Here is a 23,304-nt window from a genome sequence, read left to right on the forward strand (position 1 = left end):
GAGCAAACTGCGATGTAAGAACACAAAACGCCTCATTTATTTTAAAAGTTCATTTCATTTTATATGTATACTTGTTTTGCCTACATGTGTATATATGTACCACATGTGTGCAGTGCCCAAGGAAGCCAGAAGAGGGCACTGGAATTTCTCCATCTGGAGTTACAGGAAGTTGTGAGCCAGTACGTGGGTGCTAGGAACTGAACCCAAGTCCTCTGCAAGAACAAGTGTTGCGTGGCGCTTTGAACAAGAAATTTGGATTTGAATTTGGGCATCCGAACAGCTGGTTCCAGTTGGTGGTGCTGTTTGGGGAGGTTTAGATGGTGTGGCCTCGATGCAGGAGGTACGTCTGGGGTGGGCTTTGAGATGAAAAGGCCTCACCCTCTCCCGGTTTGATCTCTCCCACTCAAGAGTGGCTGAGCTGCGAACTCTAAGCACAAACCGCCAACCGTCATGCCTTCCACCTGCTACCAGGCTGTCTCTCTGGAGCACAAGCCCAAGCAACACCTTCTCACAGCAACAGAAAAATAACTAATTCATGTTCTTAGCCCCTGAGCCGCCATCTCTCCAGTCTCTACCTTTTCATTTAAAAATGTTAGTATGTACAACTTCTGCCGCTTGAGGATGTCCAGACACCAATGGCCACTTCATGGAAGCCACTAACACGTAGGAAAAACTATTATATGATCATGATGGAATTCTGCAATTAAAGTGAATGAAGGCAGTAGGGAGAACTCAAATAAGAGATGTGTCAAAGTCGAGCATGGTGGCACAGGCCTTTAATGCCAGCACTCAGGAGGCAGAGGCAGGCAGAGCTCTGGGGATTAAAGACCAGCCTAGTCTACACAGAGATGCTCAGGCCAGCCAGAACTACAATAGGTGAGACCCTGTTGAGAGACAGAGGCAAAGAGGTCAGTAACAGTGTGTCCCTACTCAAAGGCAGTCAAAAGAAGAGAGTTTTACATTCTTCCTTTGCCTTTCTTTTTTTTATAATAATTTTTATTTTTTATAGTAATCACAGGTTATTTACTTTGTATCACAGCCGTAGCCCCTGTCCCTCTTTCCCTCTCTTATCTCCTCCCCACCCCTTTCCAAGTTCACTGATAGGGGAGGACCTCCTCCCCTTCCATCTGACCCTAGCTTATCAGTTCTCTTCAGGACTGGCTGCAATGTCCTCCTCTGTGGCCTAGCAAGGCTGCTCCTCCCTTGAGGGGGAGTGGGGAGGTCAAAGAGACAGCCACTGAGTTCATGCCAGTGACAATCCCTGTTCCCCTTACTAGGGTACCCACTTGGATACTGAGCTGCCATGGGCTACATCCGAGCAGGGGTTCTAGGTTATATCCATACGTGGTCCTTGGTTGCAATATCAGTCTCATGAAAGACCCCTGTGCCCTGATATATTTGGTCCTTGTGGAGCTCCTGTCCTCTCCAGGTCTTACTAACTCCCCCTTCTTTCATATGATTCCCTGCACTCTGCCAAAAGTTTGGTTATGAGTCTTAATATCTGCTTTGATACACTGCTAGGTAGAGTCTTTCAGAGGCCCTCCGTGGTGGGCTCCTGTCCTGTTACTTGTTTTCTCCTACATCCAATGTCCATCCCATTTGTCTTTCTAAGTGAGGATTGATCTTACCCCGGGTCCTCTTTCTTGTTTATCTTCTTTAGGTGTATAGATTTCAGTATATTCATCCTATCTTATAGGTCTATATAAGTGAGTATATACCATGTGTGTCTTTCTGCTTTTGGGATACCTCACTCAGGATGATCATTTCTAGGTCCCAGCATTTGCCTGTAAATTTCATGATTTCTTCATTTTTAACTGCTGAGTAGTATTCCATTGTATAAACATACACAATTCCTCTGTATCCATTCCTCAACTGAGGGACATCTGGGTTGTTTCCAGGTTCTGGCTATTATGAATAAAGCTGCTACAAACATGGTTTGTCTTACAAATAAAGCTGCTACAAACATGGTTGAGCAAAAGTACTTATTGTGTACTTGAGCATCTTTTGGATATATGCCTAGGAGTGGTATAGCTGGATCATGAGGAAGCACTATTCCTAATTGTCTGAGAAAGCACCAGATTGATTTCCAAAGTGGTTGTACAAGTTTACATTCCCACCAGAAATGGAGGAGGGTTTCCCCTTTCTCCACATCCTCTCCAGCATGTGTTGTCACTTGGCCATTATCTTGGCCATTCTGATGAGTGTAAGGTGAAATCTCAGGGTCGTTTTGATTTGCATCTCCCTGATGGCTAAGGATGTTGAGTATTTCTTTAAGTGTTTTTCTGCCATTCTACAATCCTCTACAGAGAGTTCTCTGTTTAACTCCATACCCCATTTTTTTAAATTGGATTGCTTGATTTGTTGCTTTAGTTCTTTATACATACTGGATATTAGCCCTCTGTCAGATGTAGAGTTGAAGTTCCTTTCCCAGTCTGTAGGCTGTCATTTTGTTCTGATGACAGTGTCCTTTGCTTTACAGAAGCTTTTCAGTTTCATGAGGTCCCATTTATTGATTGTTGATCTTAGAGCTTGTGCTGTTGGTGTTCTGTTCAGGAAGTAGTCTCCTGTGCCGATGAGTTCTAGAGTCTTCCCCACTTTTTCTTCTAACCGATTTAATGTGTCTGGTTTTATGTTGAGGTCTTTGATCCACTTGGACTTTAGTTTTGTGCAGGGTGATAAATATGGATCTATTTTTATTTTTCTGCATATAGACATCCAGTTGGACCAGCACCATTTGTTGAAGATGCTGTCTTCTTTCCATTGAATGGTTTTGGCTTCTTTATAAAAAATAAAGTTTCTATAGGTGTGTGGGCTTATTTCTGGGTCTTCTATTCAGTTCCATTGATCTACTATTCTGATTCTATGCCAATACCATGCAGTTTTTATTACTATTGCTTTGTAGTACAGCTTGAGATCAGAAATGGAGATACCTCCAGATGATCTGTTGTTGTACAGGATCATTTTGGAAATTCTGGGTTTTTTGTTTCTCCATATGAAGTTGGGAATTTTTCTTTCAAGGTCTGTAAAGAATTGTGTTAGTATTTTGATGGGAATTGCATTGTATCTGTAGACTGCTTTTGGCAGAATGGCCATTTTCACTGTTAATCCTACCGATCCATGAGCACGGGAGATCTTTCTATCTTCTGATATCTTCTTCAATTTCTTTCTTCAGAGACTTGAAGTTTTTCTCAAACAGGTCTTTCACTTTCTTGGTTAGAGTCACCCCAAGGTACTTTATGTTGTTAGTGGCTATTGTGAAGGGTGTCGTTTCCCTAATTTCTTTCTCAGCCCTTTTGTCTTTGGTATACAGGAGGGCTTCTGGTTTTTTTTTTTAGTTGATTTTGTATCCAGCCACTTTGCTGAAGGTGTTTATCAGTTGAAGGAGTTCTCTGGTTGAATTTTTGGGGTCGCTCATGTATATTATCATATCACCTGCAAATAGTGATATTTTGACTTCTTCCTTTCTGATTTGTATCCCCTTGATCTCCTTCAACTGTCTTATAGCTCTAGCTAGGACTTCAAGTACTATGTTGAAGAGATATGGAGACAATGGGAAGCCTTGCCTTGTCCCTGATTTCAGTGGTATGGATTTAAGTTTCTCTTCATTGAGTTTGATGTTGGCTATAGGCTTGCTGTATATTGCCTTTACTATGTTTAGGTATGTGCCTTGTATCCCTGATCTCTCCAAGACTTTTAACAGAAATGGGTGTTGGATTTTGTCAAATGCTTTTTCAGCATCTAAGGAGATGATCATGTGGTTTTTCTCCTTCAGTTTATATGGTGGATGACATTGATGGATCCGTATATTGAACCACCCTCACATGCCTTGGATGAAGCCTGCTTGGTCATGGTGGATGATATCTTTTATGTGTTCTTGGATTTGGTTTGCAAATATTTTACTGAGTATTTTTGCACAGTGTTCATAAGAGAGATAGGTCTGAAGTTCTCTTTTTTTGTTGGGTGTTTGTGTGGTTTAGGTATCAAGGTGACTGTGGCTTCATAGAATGAGTTTGGTAATATTCCTTCTGTTTCTATTTTGTGGAATAGTTTGAAGAGAATGGGGGTTGGCTCTTCCTTGAAAGTCTGGTAGAATTCTGCGCTGAAACCATCTGGCCCTGGGCTTTTTTCAGAAGGGAGACTTTTGATGACTGCTTTTGTTTCCTTGGGAAATATGGGACTATTCAATGTTTCTACCGGATCTTGACTTAATTTAGTTAGATGGAATCTATCAAGAAAATTGTCCATTTCATTTAGATTTTCAAATTTTGAGGCATATAAGTTTTTGTAGTTAAGACCTAATGATTGTTTGGATTTCCTCAGTGTCTGTAGTTATGTCCCCCTTTTTATTCCTGATTTTGCTGATTTGGATAGTTTCTCTCTGCCTTTTTGTTAGTTTGGTAAAGGGCTTGTCTATCTTTGATTTTCTCAAAGAACCAGCTCTTGGTTTCATTGATTCTTTGAATAGTTTTATTTGTTTCTAATTGATTGATTTCAGCTCTGAGTTTGATTATTTCCAGCCATCTGCTCCTCTTGGGTGTATCTGCTTCTTTTTTTTTTTTTTTTTTCTAGGGCTTTCAGTTGGGCCATTAAGTTGCTTGTATGAGATATTTCAAATTTCTTCTTGAAGGCACTTAGTGCTATGAGCTTTCCTCTTAGCACTGCCTTCATTGTGTCCCCTAAGTTTGGGTATGTTGTGCTTTCATTTTCATTGAATTCTAGGAAGTCTTTAATTTCTTTCTTTATTTCTTCCCTAACCAAGCTGTCATTGAGTAGCGAGTTGTTCAGTTTCCATGTATGTGCAGGCTTTTTGCTGTTTCTGTTGTTGTTGAGGTGCAGCTTTAGACCATGATGGTCAGATAGGACACAAGGGATTATTTCAATCTTCTTGTATCTGCTGAGGCTTGTTTTGTGACCAACTATATGGTCTATTTTGGAGAAGGTTCCATGAGGTGCTGAAAAGAAGGTTTACTCTTTTGATTTGGGGTGGAAAGTTCTGTAGACATCTATTAGGTTCATTTGATTTAGGGCCTCTGTAAGTGCCCTTATTTCCCTGTTTTGCTTCTGACCAGATGACCTGTCCCTTGGTGAGAGTGGAGTGTTGACGTCTCGCACTATTAAGGTGTTCAAATCAATGTGTGATTTCAGCTTTAATGTTTCATGTCCAAATGTAGGTCGTCTTGTATTTGGGGCATAGATGTTCAAAATTGTGATGTCCTCCTATTGCCCCTCCTCATCTTTTTTGATTAATTTTGGTTTGAAAGTCTATTTTATTAGATATTAGGATTGCTACCCAAGGTTGTTTTCTGGGTCCATTTGCTTGAAAAACATTTTTCCAGCCCTTTACTCTGAGGTAAATCTTTTATCTTTTTTTGCATAGGTGTGTTTCTTGGATGCAGCAGAATGTTGGATCCTGTTTCTGCAACCATTCTGTTAGCCTGTGTCTTTTTATTGGGGAGTTGAGTCCATTGATGTTGATAGATAATAGTGACCAATGACTATTAGTTCCTTTTATTGTGGAGTTGGTGGTCTTACTATGATTCATTGCTTTTTTTTCTTTTAATTTTTGTTGGGAAATTATCTGTATCCTATATTTTCTTTGGTGTAGTTGTTTTCATTGGATTGGAGTTTTCCTTCTAGTATCTTCTGTAGGGCTGGGTTGCTGTGTAGATATTGCTTAAATTTAGTTTTATCATGGAATATTTTGTTTTCTCCATCTATGTTGATTGAAAGCTTTGCTGGGTATAGTAGTCTGGGTTGGCATCTTTGTTTCCTTAAAGGCTGCTTGCCCTCTGCCCAGGCCCTTCCGGCTTTCATAGTTTCTGATGAGAAGTCTGGTGTGATTCTGATTGGTCTACCTTCATATGTTACTTGACCTATTTCCCTTGCTGCCTTTAATATTTTTTCTTTGTTCTCTAGGCTTAGTTTTGACTATGATGTGACCTGAGGCATTTCTTTTATGGTCTAGTCTATTTGGTGTTCTGTAGGATTCTTGTATGTTTATGGACATCTCTTTCTTTAAGTTGGGAAAATTTTCATCTATGATTTTCTTAAAAATATTTTCTGGTCCTTGGAGCCTGGAGTCTTCTCTATTCCTATTATTCTTAGGTTTTGTCTTTTCATGGCGTCCTTGATTTCTTGGATGTCTTGTGTTTGGGACTTTTCTGATTTTACTTTTTCTTTGAGGGAGGAGTCAATTTCAACAAGTGTATGTTCAGCACCCAAGATTCTCTTTTCCATCTCTTGTATTCTATTGGTGATGCTTACCTTTGTGATTCCTGATCTTTTCTCTAAGTTCTCCAGTTCCAGGGTTTTTTCTATTTGTGTTTTCTTTATAGATTCTGATTCTGTTTTCATGCTTTGCACCATTTCCTTCATCTGATTGAATGTGGCTCCTATTTTTTTGTTTGTTTCTTCTCTATATATCTCTAATTGTTCCTCTACATGGACAGTTATAGTCTTCTGTATTTCTTTGAGAGCTCTGTTAATTTCCTCTTTTTGTTCCTCTAATAACTGCATAAGCATAGAGCTTTAAAGTCATTTTTTTGTGTTTCTGCCGAATTAAAATATCCATTGATTTTGAGGGTTGCTGGTGGGGCCATGGTGTCCTGATTTTTGTTGGGTGAGTTCTTACGCCTACCTTTGGCCATTTGCTTATATGTAATCTTCACTGTTTGTTCCTTGAGTCTGAACTTCAGACTGGAACCGTCTTTCCAGTCTAGAGTATTCTTCAGGAAGATCAGGGAGGTCCAGTGTTTTGAGAGTGTGTGTATTGTTGCTTCAGTTGTACCTGAGGGTGGAAAAGCCACTGGCACAGAATTTTTATTGTGGGTGAGTAAGTATGTGTGTGTGGCGCGCAGATGTGCACGAGTGTAAGTGTGTCTTGAAGGGGAGTGCTAGTGAGTGAACATGCTTGGGATATGGGGGTTCGGGAGCAAGCGCAGGAGGGGATGTGGATGCTGGCGCGGTTAGCAAGTGCATATTGCGGGCACAAAGCGCCTGCATAGGTTTCCGGAATACCCAGTGCCCTCTGTGGAGGGCTCTGCAGGCTGGACTCTGAGGTCTGTGGCTGACGCTGGGCCGGACAAGTACTCTGTTGTGGGCTCTGTGTGCCCAGCCCTGTGCTCTGTGCTAGAAGCTGTGAGCACAGCAGGCTGGGCTTTACTGAGTTGGGAAGCGCTATGTGCTTCCTTTGCCGCCTCTCCTCAGGCAAGGCTGGAGATCAGAGGTTGTGGGGGAAATGCTGGGTTTGAGTGTTCTCAGTCTCAAATCTCAAGGTGGCAGATCTGTGCTTGGAGCAGGCAGCACTGTGTTCCTTGTAAGCTGCTGTGTGCACTGCCGGGTGCCTCCTCTGCTTCAGCTGCTAGTTGCGGTACCCCCGCTGCTGCCTCCCTGTTGGCTGCAGTACCTCCTCCGCTTCCTCCGCTTCCTCCGCTTCCTCCGCTTCCTCCGCTTCCTCCGCTTCCTCCGCTTCCTCCGCTTCCTCCGCTTCCTCCGCTTCCTCCGCTTCCTCCGCTTCCTCCGCTTCCTCCGCTTCCTCCGCTTCCTCCGCTGCAGGCTTGGCTACCTCCGCCGCTGCCTCCGCCCCTTATGGGGAAGTGCCCGGCAATCGATTCCCCAGAAGTCCATGGCGATGTCCGCGGTTGACCTGTGTCCTATTGGACTCAGATCAGGGTTTGTCCCCCTTCTCCCCGGACTCCTCGTACCATTGTTTTGGGTTCCACAGCCCCTCGACTCACCAGTTCGGAGTTTCAGCTCTTCTGAATACGGTGCGCGCTGGTTGCCGCCATCTTGGATTCCTCCTTTTTTCTCTTCTTCTTCTGCCTTTTTCTGGAAACTTTGTGGGGTGTTTTGTGCCATCAGACTTTCTGTCTTAGGGTTTCTATTGCTATGAAGATACACCATGACTAAGGCAACTCTTATAAAGGACAACATTTAATTGGGGCTGGTTACAGTTTCAGAGGTTTAGTCCATTATCGTGATGGCGGGAAGCATGGCAGCGTGCAGGCAGACTTGGTGCTGGGGAGGTGGCTGAGAGTTCTACATCTCAACTCGAAGGCAGCAGGAAACTGCTACACTAGACCTAGCTCCAGCATCTGAAACCTCAAATCCTTTCTCCACACTGACACACTTCCTTCAACAAGGCCACACCTCCTAGTAGAGCCACTCCCTATGGGCCAAGCGTTCAAACACGCGAGTAAATGGGTTCCATTCTCATTCAAAGCACCATCCTTCCCATACTTCTTCAGTGCCGTGGCCTGAGTGATGCAGAGCTGCTTTTCTCTGTCACCCACTGTTTGTGCCACATCACCAATAGAAATGCCAGGGTTTGTAGATTTGATCTTAGTGCAGGAATCAAAACAGAGAACAAAACATCCAAACAGTGGTCGCTGGATGGTATTAGATCTTTTTTCTTCTTGCTTCCTTTAGCTAGACCATAACCCTTCATTTCCTGGCCAGCTGTACTTCATTCACCTTTAGATTTCTCCTTCTCGGTCAGATGGAAGGGGAGGAGGACCTCCCCTATCAGTGGACTTAGAGAGGGGCAGGGAGGAGATGAGGGAGGGAGGGAGGATGGAATTGGGAGGGAATGAGGGAGGGGGCTGCAGCTGGGACACAAAGTAAATAAACTGTAACTAATATTAAAAAAAAAAAAAGATTTCTCCTTCTCAGACATTGTCATTTACCTCTCAAAGTGCTTCTGGGAAAATACTGCAAAATTGACAGGGCCCTCTGGTTTTTTCTTCTTATGTTCTTCTCTCTGCATGTCTACGAAAAGAAGACATAAGCAGATTTCATACCCTTGGCTTCTTGGGGTCCCCTTTGACCACCCCCGCTGTATTTCTCACTAGTATGAACAGGGACATGCGCAGTATGAGTCCCGTGCCAGCTGCACCCATAAAAGCCTCCTCCAGAAAGGATGTAAGGACATTCACAAAAACAGATAAAATTCCTGGGAGTGGAGGGGTCGAAAGAGAGAGGACACTGATGAGACTGTAATTTAGCCACAGCGACCTAAATATCTGGAACCATCAACTGCAAGTTTGAATCTAAGCTTCCCACTAGCGAGAGTGAAGGGGGCAGGGAGACATGCCACTAACAGAAAATACCCGGGGTCATTTTTTATCATTGAAATTTAAACTGTTGCTAAGAAGAGTGTTGAAGGGGCTGAGGAAATAGCACAGTTAGTAAAGTATTTGCTGTATAAACACGTGGACCTGAGTCTAACCCTCAGCCCTCAGGACCCATGTCAAGGAGAAAATCCCAGGACTCAGGAGGCAGAGGAAGATGAATCTCTGAGCTCAGGGCCAGCATGGTCTACAAAACAAGTTCCAGGATGACCAGGGATATATGGAACAAAACAAACCAAACAGAAAAGCCAAGCATGGTGGCATGTGCTTAAAATCCCGGTGCTGGGAGTTCCAGGCCACTGAGAGGCCCTAATGCAAAAGACTAGATTGTCCTCTGACCTCTACATGCATGCATAGGTACCTGCAGATACAAAAGAGAGACAGACAGACAGACAGACAGAGGGAGAGACAGAGACAGATACAGATTGGGGGTTGTAATATAACCAAATATCTCTCCTGAAGGTAGTCATTAAACAGATCCTGAGTGGTACAGTCCGTGTCTTCCGTAATAGACTCCTAATAATGAGTCTGTTACTTTCCTTAGGGCACATGTGTCTGTGTCCGTGATGGACTGTGCAAATATGCGTGCACATGCTTTGGTGAACACGTGGAGGTCAGAGGGCAAAAGCCATCTCTTACAGAAGTCATCTCTCTCCTCCCACCATGTGGGTCCCAGGGATTGAGCTCAGGTTGGCAGCCTTGGCAGCAAGGGTGAGCCGTCTTGCTGGCTCCCACAGCCACGTTTATTTATTCATTCGTTTGTTTGCTTGTTTAGTTATGGTTTTTCAAGACTGGGTTGTCTATGCAGCCCTGGAGGTCCTAGAACCCACTTTGTAAACCAGGCTGGCCTCGAACTCAGAGATATGTCTACCTCTGCCTCTTTGAGTGCTGGGATTAAAGGTAAGTACCACACTCAGCTTTATAACCACTGTAAGGAACACATATGACAGCAAACATGACCAAAATTTAAAAATCTGTCTATCTGTCTGTCTGTCTGTCTGTCTGTCTATCTAGCTAGCTAGCTAGCTAGCTTTGTTTCTTTCTTTCTATACAAGATCTCATTATTATGGCCCAGACTGGCTTGGAGTTTGCTATGCAGCCATAGCAGGCCTTGAACTTGCAGTCCTCCCACTTCCACTTCCTGTGTGCTGGGATTACAGGTATGAATCACCACAACCAGCTGAGAAAAAGCTAATTCTCAAAAAGGACCTAACCTATTGCTATCTAGTTTCTCAGCTCCCTGCTAATTTAACTTAAATCAGAAATAGTCTATGAAATCCACAATGCCTATTTGTCTTTCAAACTCCTCTTTGAACAGTGCCTCTTTGACAGAATTTGCTGGGTTATTCTGGTCTCATGATTTTTATTTCCTGGTAAAATGCCTAGAAGGCAACTACTGTCTGCTGGCCAATTAATTTAACAGTAACTCCAGTGCCATGGTCAATATGGTGGGATAACATTTGGAGAAATTAGTAGAGGTTTGTTTGTGCTCCTTGCTTGTTCCCCGTCATTAAAGAGTCATGTGGTGATCTTGGAAGGAAGGTAGAATCTAGAACACAAAAGTCAATCGGATTTCTTTATAATATTTTTTTTAGCAGTGGTTAAAACAAACATTTAGAAAGTCTGAATTTTATAATAAAAATCCTGGGATCTTAAGAAAGACGAGAGAACCAAAGAGCAAGAAAGAATAGCTACTAGTATAAGAAAATAGTGTCAAAACAGTTCCTGTCTCAGGAGAAAACTAGGGCCAGCTGGCGGGAGGAGGAGGCCCGAGATGGATAGCTAAGACCTGGAGGTCATCTGCGCCTTGGAACGAGGTTCGTACCTGATTCTCCACTCCTTGGCCCTATTCAGAGTTGGAGGCCAGAGGTAACATTATGAATATTTAGAAAGCCCGAGTAGGAAGCTCAGTGGGGAGATTTAAGGACAGCAGAAGCTGGTCTAAGTAGATGGACCTGAAAGCACCTTCTATTCACCCTGACAGCCAGTGGTCAGCACTCCTAGCCACACACTGTGAAGAAAGTCGCCTGTCCAGAGGAGGTCCGAGAATAGCTCTAAAAAAAGACACCCAGGATTTTGTCAGGAACTGGTGGTATCAAAAGTAAAAACCACAACAAAACTTCCAAATGAGTAAGCGGCATGATGTTTGTGTACCACACGGTCGGCAAGCACCATGACTGCACCGAGCGGAGCATCCTTTCCCTAATGGCAGGACGCCATGCAAGCCCCTAAAGCAAAATGAACAGAGAACACAGCACACAATTCCTAAAATAACTACATGCTGGACACAGAGAGAACACATCTCCCCAAACACTCCTAGTGAAAGTTAGTGTGTCTTTGTAAAACAACCTAAATATATCTACTTAAATAAATAAACATTGCACACACACACTTCAAACAACTGAGTCATTTCAGAATTTCTTTATCCCACAAAAATAACGGCTTTCATGAATAAAAAAACGCTATGCGGTAGGATGGACCTTGTAGAACTGTTCATGAGAGAGACAGAGATGTTTGGGAATGCTTATCTGTGCAGTAATTGCTTCAAGAATGGTCACATATTGGCTGTGGCGGCTGAAGGAGAAGCAGTGATCGTGTGTCAGATTCTAGAAAGAGCCGCATTCTCATTTCTGGTCACCATCGGAAAAGCTACCTTTGCTGTATTGTAAGGCTGTCTAGGGGCATCCTTCCAGGTCTCCCATAAGCTCTGTAAGACTGTTTGGGAGATCATTGGGCTACTTGAGAGGAAAGAAAGAACACTGGGATAAAAGCAAAGTTTAGTAGCTCCAGAAAGCAGGGTCCTCAAACTCACAGACTAGCATCTGTGGGCCAGCCAGCATGGAGGGCTATGCAGAGAAGCGAAATGAGAGCAGCTGGCCCAGGGAAGAAGTCAGCTGGTCCATAACAGCTGGCCAAATAATCTGAACCTAGGAAGCTGGTATGAAGGAGAGGCTGCTTCCCCTTCAGAAACTGTGAGAAGATGAGGAGGAACAGGCAGAAGATCTCTGGAAATGGAAATGGTAACAGTACCAGCAAAGTACACCATCAGTCGGAGGACTGAGCAGCTCGGATACTACTCAGGCCCAGATCTGGGGCTTTGAGCTGGCTCACCTCAACATCTACCCTGTCTATGAACAGCTGGAGCTCATGAAGGGGCTGGTCCTGCCGATCCAAAGCTGCAGTATCTCCACGACACAGGCCAACAACAGGATATCAGAGAGGAGTCCCAGGGAGGATCCAGGACTGATGTTGTAGCAGAAGCCAGAGGCCTCGTACCGGACCAATGGCTCACTGTGATGAACATTTGCAAGTGAAGATGTGTGGACAAAAGGGCATACCGTGGGAGACACTGTGACACACTGCAGCTTCCACAGCACAATTTTTTTTTCTCTCTGTTGGGAGGAAGGTTGCCAGGGTCGAAGGCAGGTATGAGGGGAAAATTAGAGGGATTGTGGTGCGTAATGTGAAGTTTAAAAAGAACTAGTAAGAAGTTTTTTCAAATATTGTCTAGTCAGATAAAAATGCAAGCACTAAAAATGGGAAAGACAGAAGAGAAAAAGCAAACGAAAAATTTGAAAACTGGTACGAATGCACATGTTTAAAATGAAGGCTTGATTGGACCTAAGATGGTCCTAGAGAGGCCACCAAACACCCTGTAGCTTCATCATAATGACTGGTCATGCTAAGTAGCTCCTCCAGTGACATGGCAGGGGACAGCCGCCATGACACGGAAGAGCCACAGAAGAGATGGAGTGTCTGGCTCCCTGGAAAGCCACTGCCCATTCTTAGAGAGGAAATCCCTCTCATTCGTTAACCATCTCTTCCACTGCTTCCTTTAGCCACGTGTTTGCGAATTCCTGACAACCAGAAGTTAAGAAGTCGGTTTGAGAGTCTCTCTCTCTCTTTTGTTCTTTTTTCTTTCTTTTTGTCTTTCCACAATGTCAGAAACTATTGAATAGCAATAAATTCACAGGGCATGGAAGTTTCCGCAGCAGCCACTCAGCGGATGTTCCTGCTTCCCTCGACAGCCCCACCTGGGGCAGACACAGGGTCATTTGCTCCTGTCTTAACAGCTAATGTTAATTCTCACGTCACATATTACATACCACATAGTAAACACACACACACACACACACACACACACACACACACACACACACACATCTATGTTACAGAAAAACTACAGGAGGTTAAAGAAGTAAAGAAGTTCAGAGAGACCTGAGACTCCAGAGCTGGGAAAAAGAGGAAATTGTAAAGGAATGTGCCGGACGGTCCTGGAGAAGCTAGTGTTCTCGTCAAGCTGCGGTTCAGAGTGGAGCAGGAAGATGGGCAGGTGGCAGATGGGAAGACCACAGGCCGTGCCATCTCCAGGACTGAGCCGAAGCCCCTGAGGCAGATGCTAGCCCTCTGCCTGTTGGTTCTGGACATATTTATCCGGTGGGGCCAGATGACGGGCCGGTGGGGACTGCGGCCATCCCAGTCTGTTTGCATCCGAGAACTAGACATAAAGCCCCTTAATGTGCACCTGGCGCCAGGCGTGTTACTAGTTCCACAGCTGAGAAGAGGGTGAGAAATACCCAGTTTACAAGCAAAACCTGACAGTAATTCCATGTAGTTACTTTAGAAAAATGTATCTGAATGCACACAGGATGTGTATAACAACCATTCATTGAAGCAAATTCTTCTCAAAATTTGCTAGAAACAACCTAACTTCTGTTAATAAAAGAATGCTAAGAAGTGTTTTCATATATACTACATAGCAGTTAAAGGGAATAAAATATACCTCTTTTCCCTTAAAGATTTATTTAGTTTTTAACTTTACATGTATGGATGTTTAGTCTGCATTGTGTAAACGCAGCACACACATGTAGATACCAGGAGAGGGAGCTGGGTTCTCTGGAACTGGAGCTATTGATGGTAGTGAACCACCTCACAGGTGCAGAGAACCGAGCCTGGGCCCTCTGCAAAAGCAGCCAGTGATCTTAACTGCTGAGCCATCTCTCCAGCCCCTGAAATAAACAGAATACATTTCTCTGTCTACACAAATTAGATCGCAGCCTTAAGCTAACAAAAGCGTTTTGGAAGTTAGACCATGGTAGCATACACATAGTCCCAGAACGTGGAAAGCCAAAGCAGAAGACTGAGTTCCAGGCTAACCTGGGCTAGCTACCAAATCTCAGGCTGTACTGGGCTACATAGCAAGATTTTTGCCTCAACCCCCTTCCAAAAAACACAATTTTAAAAGGCAATTTAAAGAATGACACATGTATTTTATCAGTCCAATACACTTGGGTGTTGATCTTTTTTTGTTTCTTTGAGACAGAATTTCTCATTGGCCTGGAACTTGCCAAGTCAACTAGACTGTCTGGCCAGTACCCGTCTCCGCCTCCCCAGGGCTGGGATCACAAGGACTCCACACCACACTAAGCTCTTCTTGTTTTGTTTTGGTGTTTTGAAACGGGGTTTCTCTGTGTAGCTCTGGCTGTCATGGACTCACTTTGTAGCCCAGGCTGGCCTCGAACTCACTGTCTCTGCCTCTGCCTCCTGAGTGCTGGGATTATAGGCACATGCCACCATGCCCAGCTCAAATATTTGTTAAATATCCACTAAGCCCAAGGCATTTTGACTTGTAACAAAATGGGAGAGTGGAGGAGAAGCCTACAGGCACGATCTAGCTTCTTGATTTTGATGACGGAGGTGGTGGTGGTGGCCACGAGAGACTATTCAGAAAGTCGTGATCTAGCATCATAGAAATGTCAACTCTGCTGCAGCTGCTAACTGCAAAGTTTCTATACAGGTGAGGGTTCTGCATCGGCAGAGGACACTGGCCTTGCTGGAAGCATTCTATGATCAAAGTTCACAAACCACTAGGAGCTTACTACGAAACCCGAGACAGTGTAAGTGTGCCCGGAGGTAAGAGTGCCTGGAGGCTGCGGGTTGCCGCGCAATGACAGAGCAGCGGCTCATTCTGCTCCCACGGCGTCTCTTCACGTTGTCTCCCTAAATCACAGTAGCCGTAGCTTATCTGCTTGCTCATATTCCCACACATTCTTCCTAGTCACTCTTCCTAGCCAGAGTGCAATATCCAAACTTGTGTCATATCAGAACTCAGCTAGAACAAACTTTACAAGTTGTTTCAACCAATAAAGGCTTTGGTGGTAACCTGAGTGCTTTAGAAGTTAAGTTAAAAAATGGTTATTCCATTTTTAATTCTAACTTAGAATTCTGAGATTTCTATGGAAGCTGTTTCCTTTGCCCAGTCAGCTTTACTCACGTGCTTTTATGTAAAATACGCGTGTATACTTACATATTAGAATATTCTTCTGTATGTTTTAAATATTATTACAGACTTTTCTTTTCACATTTACTTATTTATCATGAGAGAGAGAGTGCCACAGCATTCCTGTGGAAGTCAGAAGACAGCTTGTAAGTTCTCTCCTTCCACCCTGTGTGTCCAGAGGCTCAGCTCTGGTTGGCAGCAAGCTCCTGTACCTCCAAGGCATTCCTCCAGCCCTGTTTTCTTTTTAATTTATTTGTCTTTATTTTATATGCATTGGTGTTTTGCCTGCACGTATGTCTATGAGAGAATGTCAGAATTTGGAGTGACAGACAGTTGTGAGCTGCTATGTGGGTACTGGGATTTAAATTCTGGTCTTCTGGAAGAGCAGTCAGTGCCCTTAACCACTGAGTCATCTCTCCAATGCCTCCAGTCCTATTTTTATTTTTATTTTTTTAAAGAGAATGTCTTTTTGTTTTGTTTCGTTTTCCAGTCAGGGCTTCTCTATGTAGCCCTGGCTGTCCTGGACTTAGTAGACCAGGCTGGCCTCAAACTCACAGTGATCTTCCTGCCTCTGTCTCCCAGAGTGCTGGGACTGCAGGAAGAGAATGTCTTTTAATGGCCGATTCTTTTTTCTGTGCGTACACTTACTACTTAGGTACTTACGAATCTTTGGGTAGTATACACGGAGCTGTAGGAGCCACAGTGTTCTGGCTTAATTACTAAGTGTTTTGAGAAGGATGGGGCCAGGCACAGTTTCCAGGATTTTATGGACTCTTACCTGAGGGGGTGGCTTTTTCTGGCTGGGTCTCCCTGTGTTGCTCAGTTAATCCTGGGAATCTTAGTCCCCCCATCTCCCTTGAGGGCTGGCATCAGGGGCCAGTGTCCTCACGCCCAGAAGACTTTGTTGCTTTTTAACATTGGGGGCCCGGTGAATACTATCCAGCACTTCCCTAAGTCCTTCCCTGTCTCCCTCCCTCGCTTTCTTCTGTCCTAGAAACTTAACTTAAATTAAGCACGCAATATACCCCTGAGCTGCACTCTCACTCCTTTGCATGGAAAACCACGTCCTCCTAGGTCATAGAAGAAGAGTTGTGGACTAAAGACGACTCGAAGAAGAAGAAAGGGATGAAGAGTGAAGCAAGCGAGAGTTTGCCATTGAGAGCGGCTAGCTTTCCTTCCTCCTAGCGTAGAATTTTTAATTTATTATTATTTGAGTGTGAGCGTGGCGTGTGTGTGTGTGAGGGGTGCTTGCATGCCACACGGCACATGCGGAGGTCAGAGGGCAGCTTTGTGGACTGGAGTCTCCTCTTCTACCTCTCTGTGAGCTCTAGGGATCAGACCGTGGTCATCTGTGTGTGCAGCCTGTGCTGTAGATATTTTAAAGACATTTGAGATGGAAAGACACTTCCATCCCCCATCTCTGTGCTGTGCTTGTTGTATGGAAAGGGGTCACAAAGGTTAGGGACAATTTTCACTTGTTTTAGTAATCCAAGCAGCACTCCAAATAAAGAGGTATGTTTGTCTCATAAAACACACCTTTCAGGAGGGCTGATACCTAATTCACAGAACTGAGAATTCTTGTGTTCCCTTGTGTTATCTACTTGCAGCAAAAGGTACCTGATATTTTGTTTGTTTTGTTGTTATGTATGGAACTTGCTATGTTGACCAGGCTAGATTCAAACTCACAAAGATCTGCCTGTTTCAACCTCCCCAGTGCTGGGATTAAAGGCATGTGCCACCACACTTAGCTCTGATATTTATTTGGTTGGTTGGTTGGTGTTGGTTTTCCGAGACAGGGTTGCTCTGTGTAACAGAGCCCTGGCTGTCCTGGACTCATTGCAGATCAGGCTGGCCTGGAACTCACAGAGATCCACCTGCCTCTGCCTCCCACGTGCTGGGATTACTGGTTCTATACTGTAAGATCAGTTATTTAGATTAAATCCTTTGTTGTCTGCATTAGGGCCATTTGTCGAATTTGAAGAGATAGAGTTGACTGAGTTCTGGGGAGACACGGATATTAAGAAGCACATTTATGAAGACTTTGATGAACTGCTCTTACAGATGAAAACGTTAGCTACTAGAAAACTTGTTGGCCAAGGCCATGAAAAAGAACAACAGCGGAGAGAGATAAGTGCAGGCCAAGAGCCACCACCGGACACGGCAGGCAGAGAACAGAGACCCCACAGAGGGCCAAGTGCAGGACAAGGACAGAGCAAAGGGACCCGCAAACTATCTGCTTCAGGACAAGGATCTCACAAAGGGTCATTGGCAGAGCCAAGATCACTCAGAGGCTCGGCTGTGGAGCAAGGGTCTAGCACAAGCTCACCGGCAGAACAAGCCCAGCAGAGAGGCTCGGCCGCAGAGCAAGGGTCTAGCACAAGCTCACCGGCAGAACAAGCCCAGCAGAGAGGCTCGGCCGCAGAGCAAGGGTCTAGCACAAGCTCACCGGCAGAACAAGCCCAGCAGAGAGGCTCGGCCTCAGAGCAAGGGTCTAAGAGAGGCTCGGCCGCAGAGCAAGGGTCTAGCACAAGCTCACCGGCAGAACAAGCCCAGCAGAGAGGCTCGGCCTCAGAGCAAGGGTCTAAGAGAGGCTCGGCCGCAGAGCAAGGGTCTAGCACAAGCTCACCGGCAGAACAAGCCCAGCAGAGAGGCTCGGCCTCAGAGCAAGGGTCTAAAAGAGGCTCGGCCGCAGAGCAAGGGTCTAGCACAAGCTCACCGGCAGAACAAGCCCAGCAGAGAGGCTCGGCCGCAGAGCAAGAGCCACTGACCGGGCAAGACCCAAACAGAGACTATGAAGCCGAATCGTTGAGGGGGTCAGTCGCAGAGGACGACTCGCGGAGAGGGTCAGTGGCAGAATCTGAGCAACGCAGAATGTCAGCTGCAAGACAACGCAAAAGGTCCTCTATGGATAGCGGGTCTTTCAAGGGTTCGGAGACAGGAGGGCGCAGAGGATCGGTAGATCAAGGACATCGCAAAGGATCCACGGGTCATCGCAAAGGATCAGCACGCAAATGGTCAGCGTCGGACTACAGACCACGTAGGGAGTCGGTCACAGAAGACTCCCACCGGGCGCCGCCGCCGCCGCCGCCCACAGGCACCGCCCCGGAAGAGCGGGACGCCCGCTCCGCCTCGCAGTCCCAGGAGGGCGGTGCCACCAAAGACAAGCAGGAGGAGGCCCCCACCGCCAGCAAATCGGATCGTCCCTTAGGCAGCAAAAAGGAGCGCCCTGCAGGTAGTTACTCAGTTCTGTAAAATCGTTTGTCTTACAGGTGCTTTTAAACAATTTTATAAAACGCCCTGTGTCCTGGAGTTAGAAAAAAAACCTTTCCAGAAAGCACTCGTGTAAATTACGATCTCTGCAGGCATACCGTGTCATATAAACAGCAGGGGTGTTTTGGTGCTCAACACTAGAGTCTAGACCTCGAACTCTCAGTTCAATGAAAACCGGAATGCTTTTTATTAAGTTTCCTAGAATCTCATCTGTACCACAATAAGACGTCCAGCTATTTTTTAAATTGGTTTTGTTATTGTTGTTTTTGTGTTTTGTTTTTGAGACAGGGTTTCTCTGTGTAGCCCTGGCTGTCCTGGAACTTGCTCTGTAGACCAGGCTGGCCTTGAACTCCTGCCTCTGCCTCTTGAGTGCTAGGATTAAAGGCATATGTCACCACCACCTGGCTTTTAATTAGGCTTTTAAAAAGGCTGAAACATTTTTGTTTTAAAAGCAAGTGACAGGCTGGAAAACTGGCTCAGTGGTTAAGAGCACTGGCTGCCCTTCCAGAGGTCCTGAGTTCAATTCCCAGCAGCCATATGGTGGCTCACAACCATCTACACTGAAATGGGCTGCCCTCTTCTGGTGTGCATGAAAACAGAGCTCTCATATACATAAATAAATAATTTTTTTAAAAAAGCAAGTGACTTAATTTTTCTTTTATTTCAACAATAAATGGGTCAGGCATAGTGGTATATTCCTTTAATCTCTGTTCTGAGGAGGCACAGGAAAGTGAATTGCTACAAGTTGGAGGCCAGCCTGGTCTACATAGTGAGTTCCAGGCCAGCCAAGGCTCCAAAGAGAGACCCTGTTTCAGAAAGAAAGAAAGAAACAAACAAACAAACACAGACATTTGCACCTTTCATTTCTACATTTTTTTTCTAGAAGAGTTTCCAAAAGGTATATTTCAAGTAGAAGACACTCTGATTTTAAATATGTTTAAATTTTATTTTTTGTGTACAGGAGTTTTACTTGCACACATCGGTACCGTGTGTGCAGTACCGACGGAGGCCATAAGAGGGCATCAGATCTCCTGGGACTGGAGAATGGACGCTAAGAACATTCTTGACCCTCTTGAACCACAAGTGCTCTAGCCAAGTTCACCTCACTGGTCAGAATGTAGGCATCTGGCAGCACTTGGCTCTAAGAGAGCCCGGGAAACATAGCCTCACTCTGTGTAGCCAAGCAAATAGCTTTTGCCACAGAGCTTCTCAAAACAATTAAAATTATTAAGTGATTTCATCACGGTTGATTACGCCACACCTATGTGAAGAAGGGCTTGGGGTTTGGGTTGTTGTGTATGCAAGGAATTTGTCTCATTGTTAAGTTCACAGTGTCTAAGAAGTTATTTCTAATCCACAGGAACTTCCTTTTCTTCTGTGTGTGTCTGTCTCTTTCTTTCCTCCCTGTGTGTGTGTTGTGTGTGTAGTGTGTGTGTTGTGTGTATTGTGTGTATGTAGTGTGTGTGTGTTGTTTGTATTGTGTGTGTGTAGTGTGTGTGTGTAGTGTGTATATGTGTTGTGTTTGTATTGTGTGTGTGTAGTGTGTGTGTGTGTGTGTGTGTGTGTGTGTGTGTGGTATGCGCACACATGCCACAGCTAAGGCACGGAAGCAAAAGGAAAGCCTTCAGGTGTCAGTTACTTCCTTGTACTGTGTGACTCCCTGGGCTTAGACTCAATCTTTGGGTTTGACAGCGCTTTACCCTCTCGGTCACCACACCAGCCCTGTTTCCCTTTGTTTCCCGTAGAACATTCAGAAAAGGAACCTCAGAAAGACAAAGCCTGTGAACCAAAGACCCAACATATAGAAGGAAAATTCTGGTCAGGTAACTCCTCACTTCAATTGACCTTCCTTTCCTTTGCACCCTAGAGGGAAAACGTGGTTAAAATGACGTGAAATGGGCTGTGTTGTGGAATGTGTTTTTCGCAGGTGAATTTTTTATTTCTGACTGGAAGACGAAGCATAGCAGATCTGAAGATGAGGAACAAGCCAAAATCATCTGTGGGGACCCCAGATTCTCAGGTACTCATTAACAGAGAAACCAGGACGTGCAGGTGACAGTCCAGTTCGTGACCTCAGTTTACCGCTGGGCCTAGTGAAGACTGGGTTTAACCAAAACATACTGATATTCTTACACCTTCTTGTTCCTGGAGACTGACAGCCCTAAAAAGGAGCCAGATGGGTGTTTTGGGTGGTGGTGAGCTATTGGTGATGTCGTGTGCCACGGTGGTAATAGGCTGTTGCTGGTGATGTCCACAGTGCTGGTTGTGGGGTGGCAGGTGGCAGGGATGTGCTGCCGGTGGCAGGGAGTGTTGGTAAATGCGCTCAGACAGAGCATTTAAAAGGTACGCTTCCGGCATTCCGCTAGCTTAACTGTCGCGCTGTCCTGGCACTGCTTTAAAGGCATGATCCGAGCCTACAAAAGGAATCAGATGTTAGAACACCATAGAAAAAACCGTATTTATTTCTCTAGTAGTTCTACGCCCAAACAGGTTGGACAGCTGAGCCTGTCTTGCTTATGAAGACTTAACGAATAAAAGAACCATTGAACAGATGAAAGAGCAGCTCTTAGCTATCAGATAGTCCACACATTTAGCTATGATTGTTTTAAGTAATGCTCACGTTTTTAAATGCTACTTTATTATATTTCCCCCATCACTTTAAGTCGTAGAACTAATTACAGTGAGATCAAGATTATTTTCCTACGTATAATCTCTTCTTGCGTAAGCCTGAATCAAAGAGTACACCTTGTTTTCAATCTAATTGATTTACTAGTTGGTGTTTGCGCATGCGATTCATGCACACGTGTGCGCTTATGTGCGGGTGATGCATCCATGCGTGCACGTGGAAAACAGAGGTTGATGCTGTGTCTTCTTCTTCTGCTGAGACCTGATGCTTGCCATTTCCGCTACACTGGCTGTTCAGCATTTTCCTGGCACCTGCCTGTCTACATCCCAATAGCACTGGGATCTTAGGCACAGGCTGCTGCACCCAGCTTTCATGTGGGTGCTCGGGCTAGAAACCCACTCTGTGCCATTTCTCAAAGTCCAAGTAACACTTTCTGTTCTCAAAATATTTTAATCAACATGCATAATGCCTGTCAAGTTCCTAGGACCAGCAAGTTCATACTCTTACCTACGTCAGTTTTTATTGATGGTGTTTTAAAAATCTCATGAGTAATCACTATGAAGTTACGTCAGACTTCCAGAGAAGGCATAAGGGCACAAGTGATTGAATTGATGAATAAATGAAGCATGAATTCAGTAGGCTGACACTTTATGAAATACGATGTTATCACATTGAGCTCCAAGACAGATAAATCAGCTAACACTGGTGGGGAGATGAGCTGGTACGTAACATTTACTAACACATTTAACTGGGAAGTCCAGACTGTCCCTGGCTTTATGCACAGCCAGTTCCAACAGGGGACAGCATCTCTCATCCTCTCTGCCACAGTTTCTGTCACCTTCCAATTTTAGGCGGTTTTCTTGACATTGTCTCAAGGATGCCCACAAGCGCATCTGTCTACATACTACACACTACTAATTCAGCAGTCAGAATGCAACACAGAAATCACCCTAGTGGTTCTAATTTTCATTGGTCTGTAGTAGGTTTCATTGTTGTCATATATGAATTCTTGGCCAAATCTTACATCATACATTGATGGAACAAGGGTGGAAAGGCTCACGGCCATCTCACTCCTCCTCTAAACTGACAGTGAAAGAGAATTGTTTCCCAAAGAAAACAATGGATGCTGTCATCACAGAGGGAACATGGATTCCTGAGAGGCAAAACCAGTAGGTTTTGGGGCCTGGGCTTTAGCTCAGGGGCAGTGTCCATGCTTGGGACAGGAAAAGCCTTGTATTCTCAACACACCAAAATAATGTGATAGAAGGCATCTGTAGCAAGTACTTACTTTCCCTCTAAGATCTGAGAGATGTGTTTATTTTACCGCCTGCTGTATTTTCCTGCCTTACAGACCTGCATGGGATTATTAGGAATATTCAGACCTACAAAGAAATAAAAGGGAGGAGTGCTTTCAGTCTAACCTCTCTCAACATGCTGCAGTTTGTGCAACTCCTAGAGACATTTGTTGGTGAAGATACCCCCTTGAAGGTCAGCCAGAACCTCATCTCCTTTTTTCAGAAGAACTATTCTGAAACAAAACAGGAGAAAATGAGAGCCTTAGAGCAGGTGGGTGATATTTGCCAGGGCTACACCTAAGATCTTCCAACCTTGTCTGTTCCCACTGGGCGGTCTCTTTAAAACTGTACGACCAAGCTGAGTCCTGGGGGCACACACCTTTAATTCCAGCACGCAGGGAGGCAGAGGCAGGAGGATCTCCCTGAGTTTGAGGCCAGCCTGGTCTACAGAGGGAGTTCCAGGACAGCCAGGGCTACACAGAGAAACCTTGTCTCAAAAACAAACAACAACTAAGAAAATACGGCCAAGTGTCCCCCTTTGTTTGAGCCAGCAAAGTCATTAAATACCCTTTTGCTTAGTAAGACCACACTCCAGAGAACGCACTTTCCTAAAAATGACATGGTTGCTTCTGGCAGGAGAGGGCTCATGGGGCAGCTTTGTCTCTGGGCTTTGAAGCCCACGGTGCAGGGATGTGTAGATGTGTG

The 23,304-nt window shown here is 44.8% G+C and overlaps 1 protein-coding gene across 1 annotated transcript in view; it reads left to right on the top strand.

The window, feature by feature from the left end:
- Nucleotides 1-23,304, top strand: part of Efcab5 (EF-hand calcium binding domain 5) — a 121,125-nt gene that overhangs the window by 64,562 nt on the left and 33,259 nt on the right. Inside the window, exons 10-15 of the mRNA XM_060388319.1 lie at nt 14,926-15,025; nt 17,369-17,908; nt 18,149-18,640; nt 20,424-20,501; nt 20,606-20,698; nt 22,656-22,870. Of these exons, the coding sequence (XP_060244302.1) occupies nt 14,926-15,025; nt 17,369-17,908; nt 18,149-18,640; nt 20,424-20,501; nt 20,606-20,698; nt 22,656-22,870 (1,518 nt within the window). The remainder of the gene's footprint in view (nt 1-14,925; nt 15,026-17,368; nt 17,909-18,148; nt 18,641-20,423; nt 20,502-20,605; nt 20,699-22,655; nt 22,871-23,304) is intronic.

Source organism: Meriones unguiculatus, chromosome 7 (genome assembly GCF_030254825.1).
Source record: "Meriones unguiculatus strain TT.TT164.6M chromosome 7, Bangor_MerUng_6.1, whole genome shotgun sequence".
NCBI classification, from domain to species: Eukaryota; Metazoa; Chordata; class Mammalia; order Rodentia; family Muridae; genus Meriones; species Meriones unguiculatus.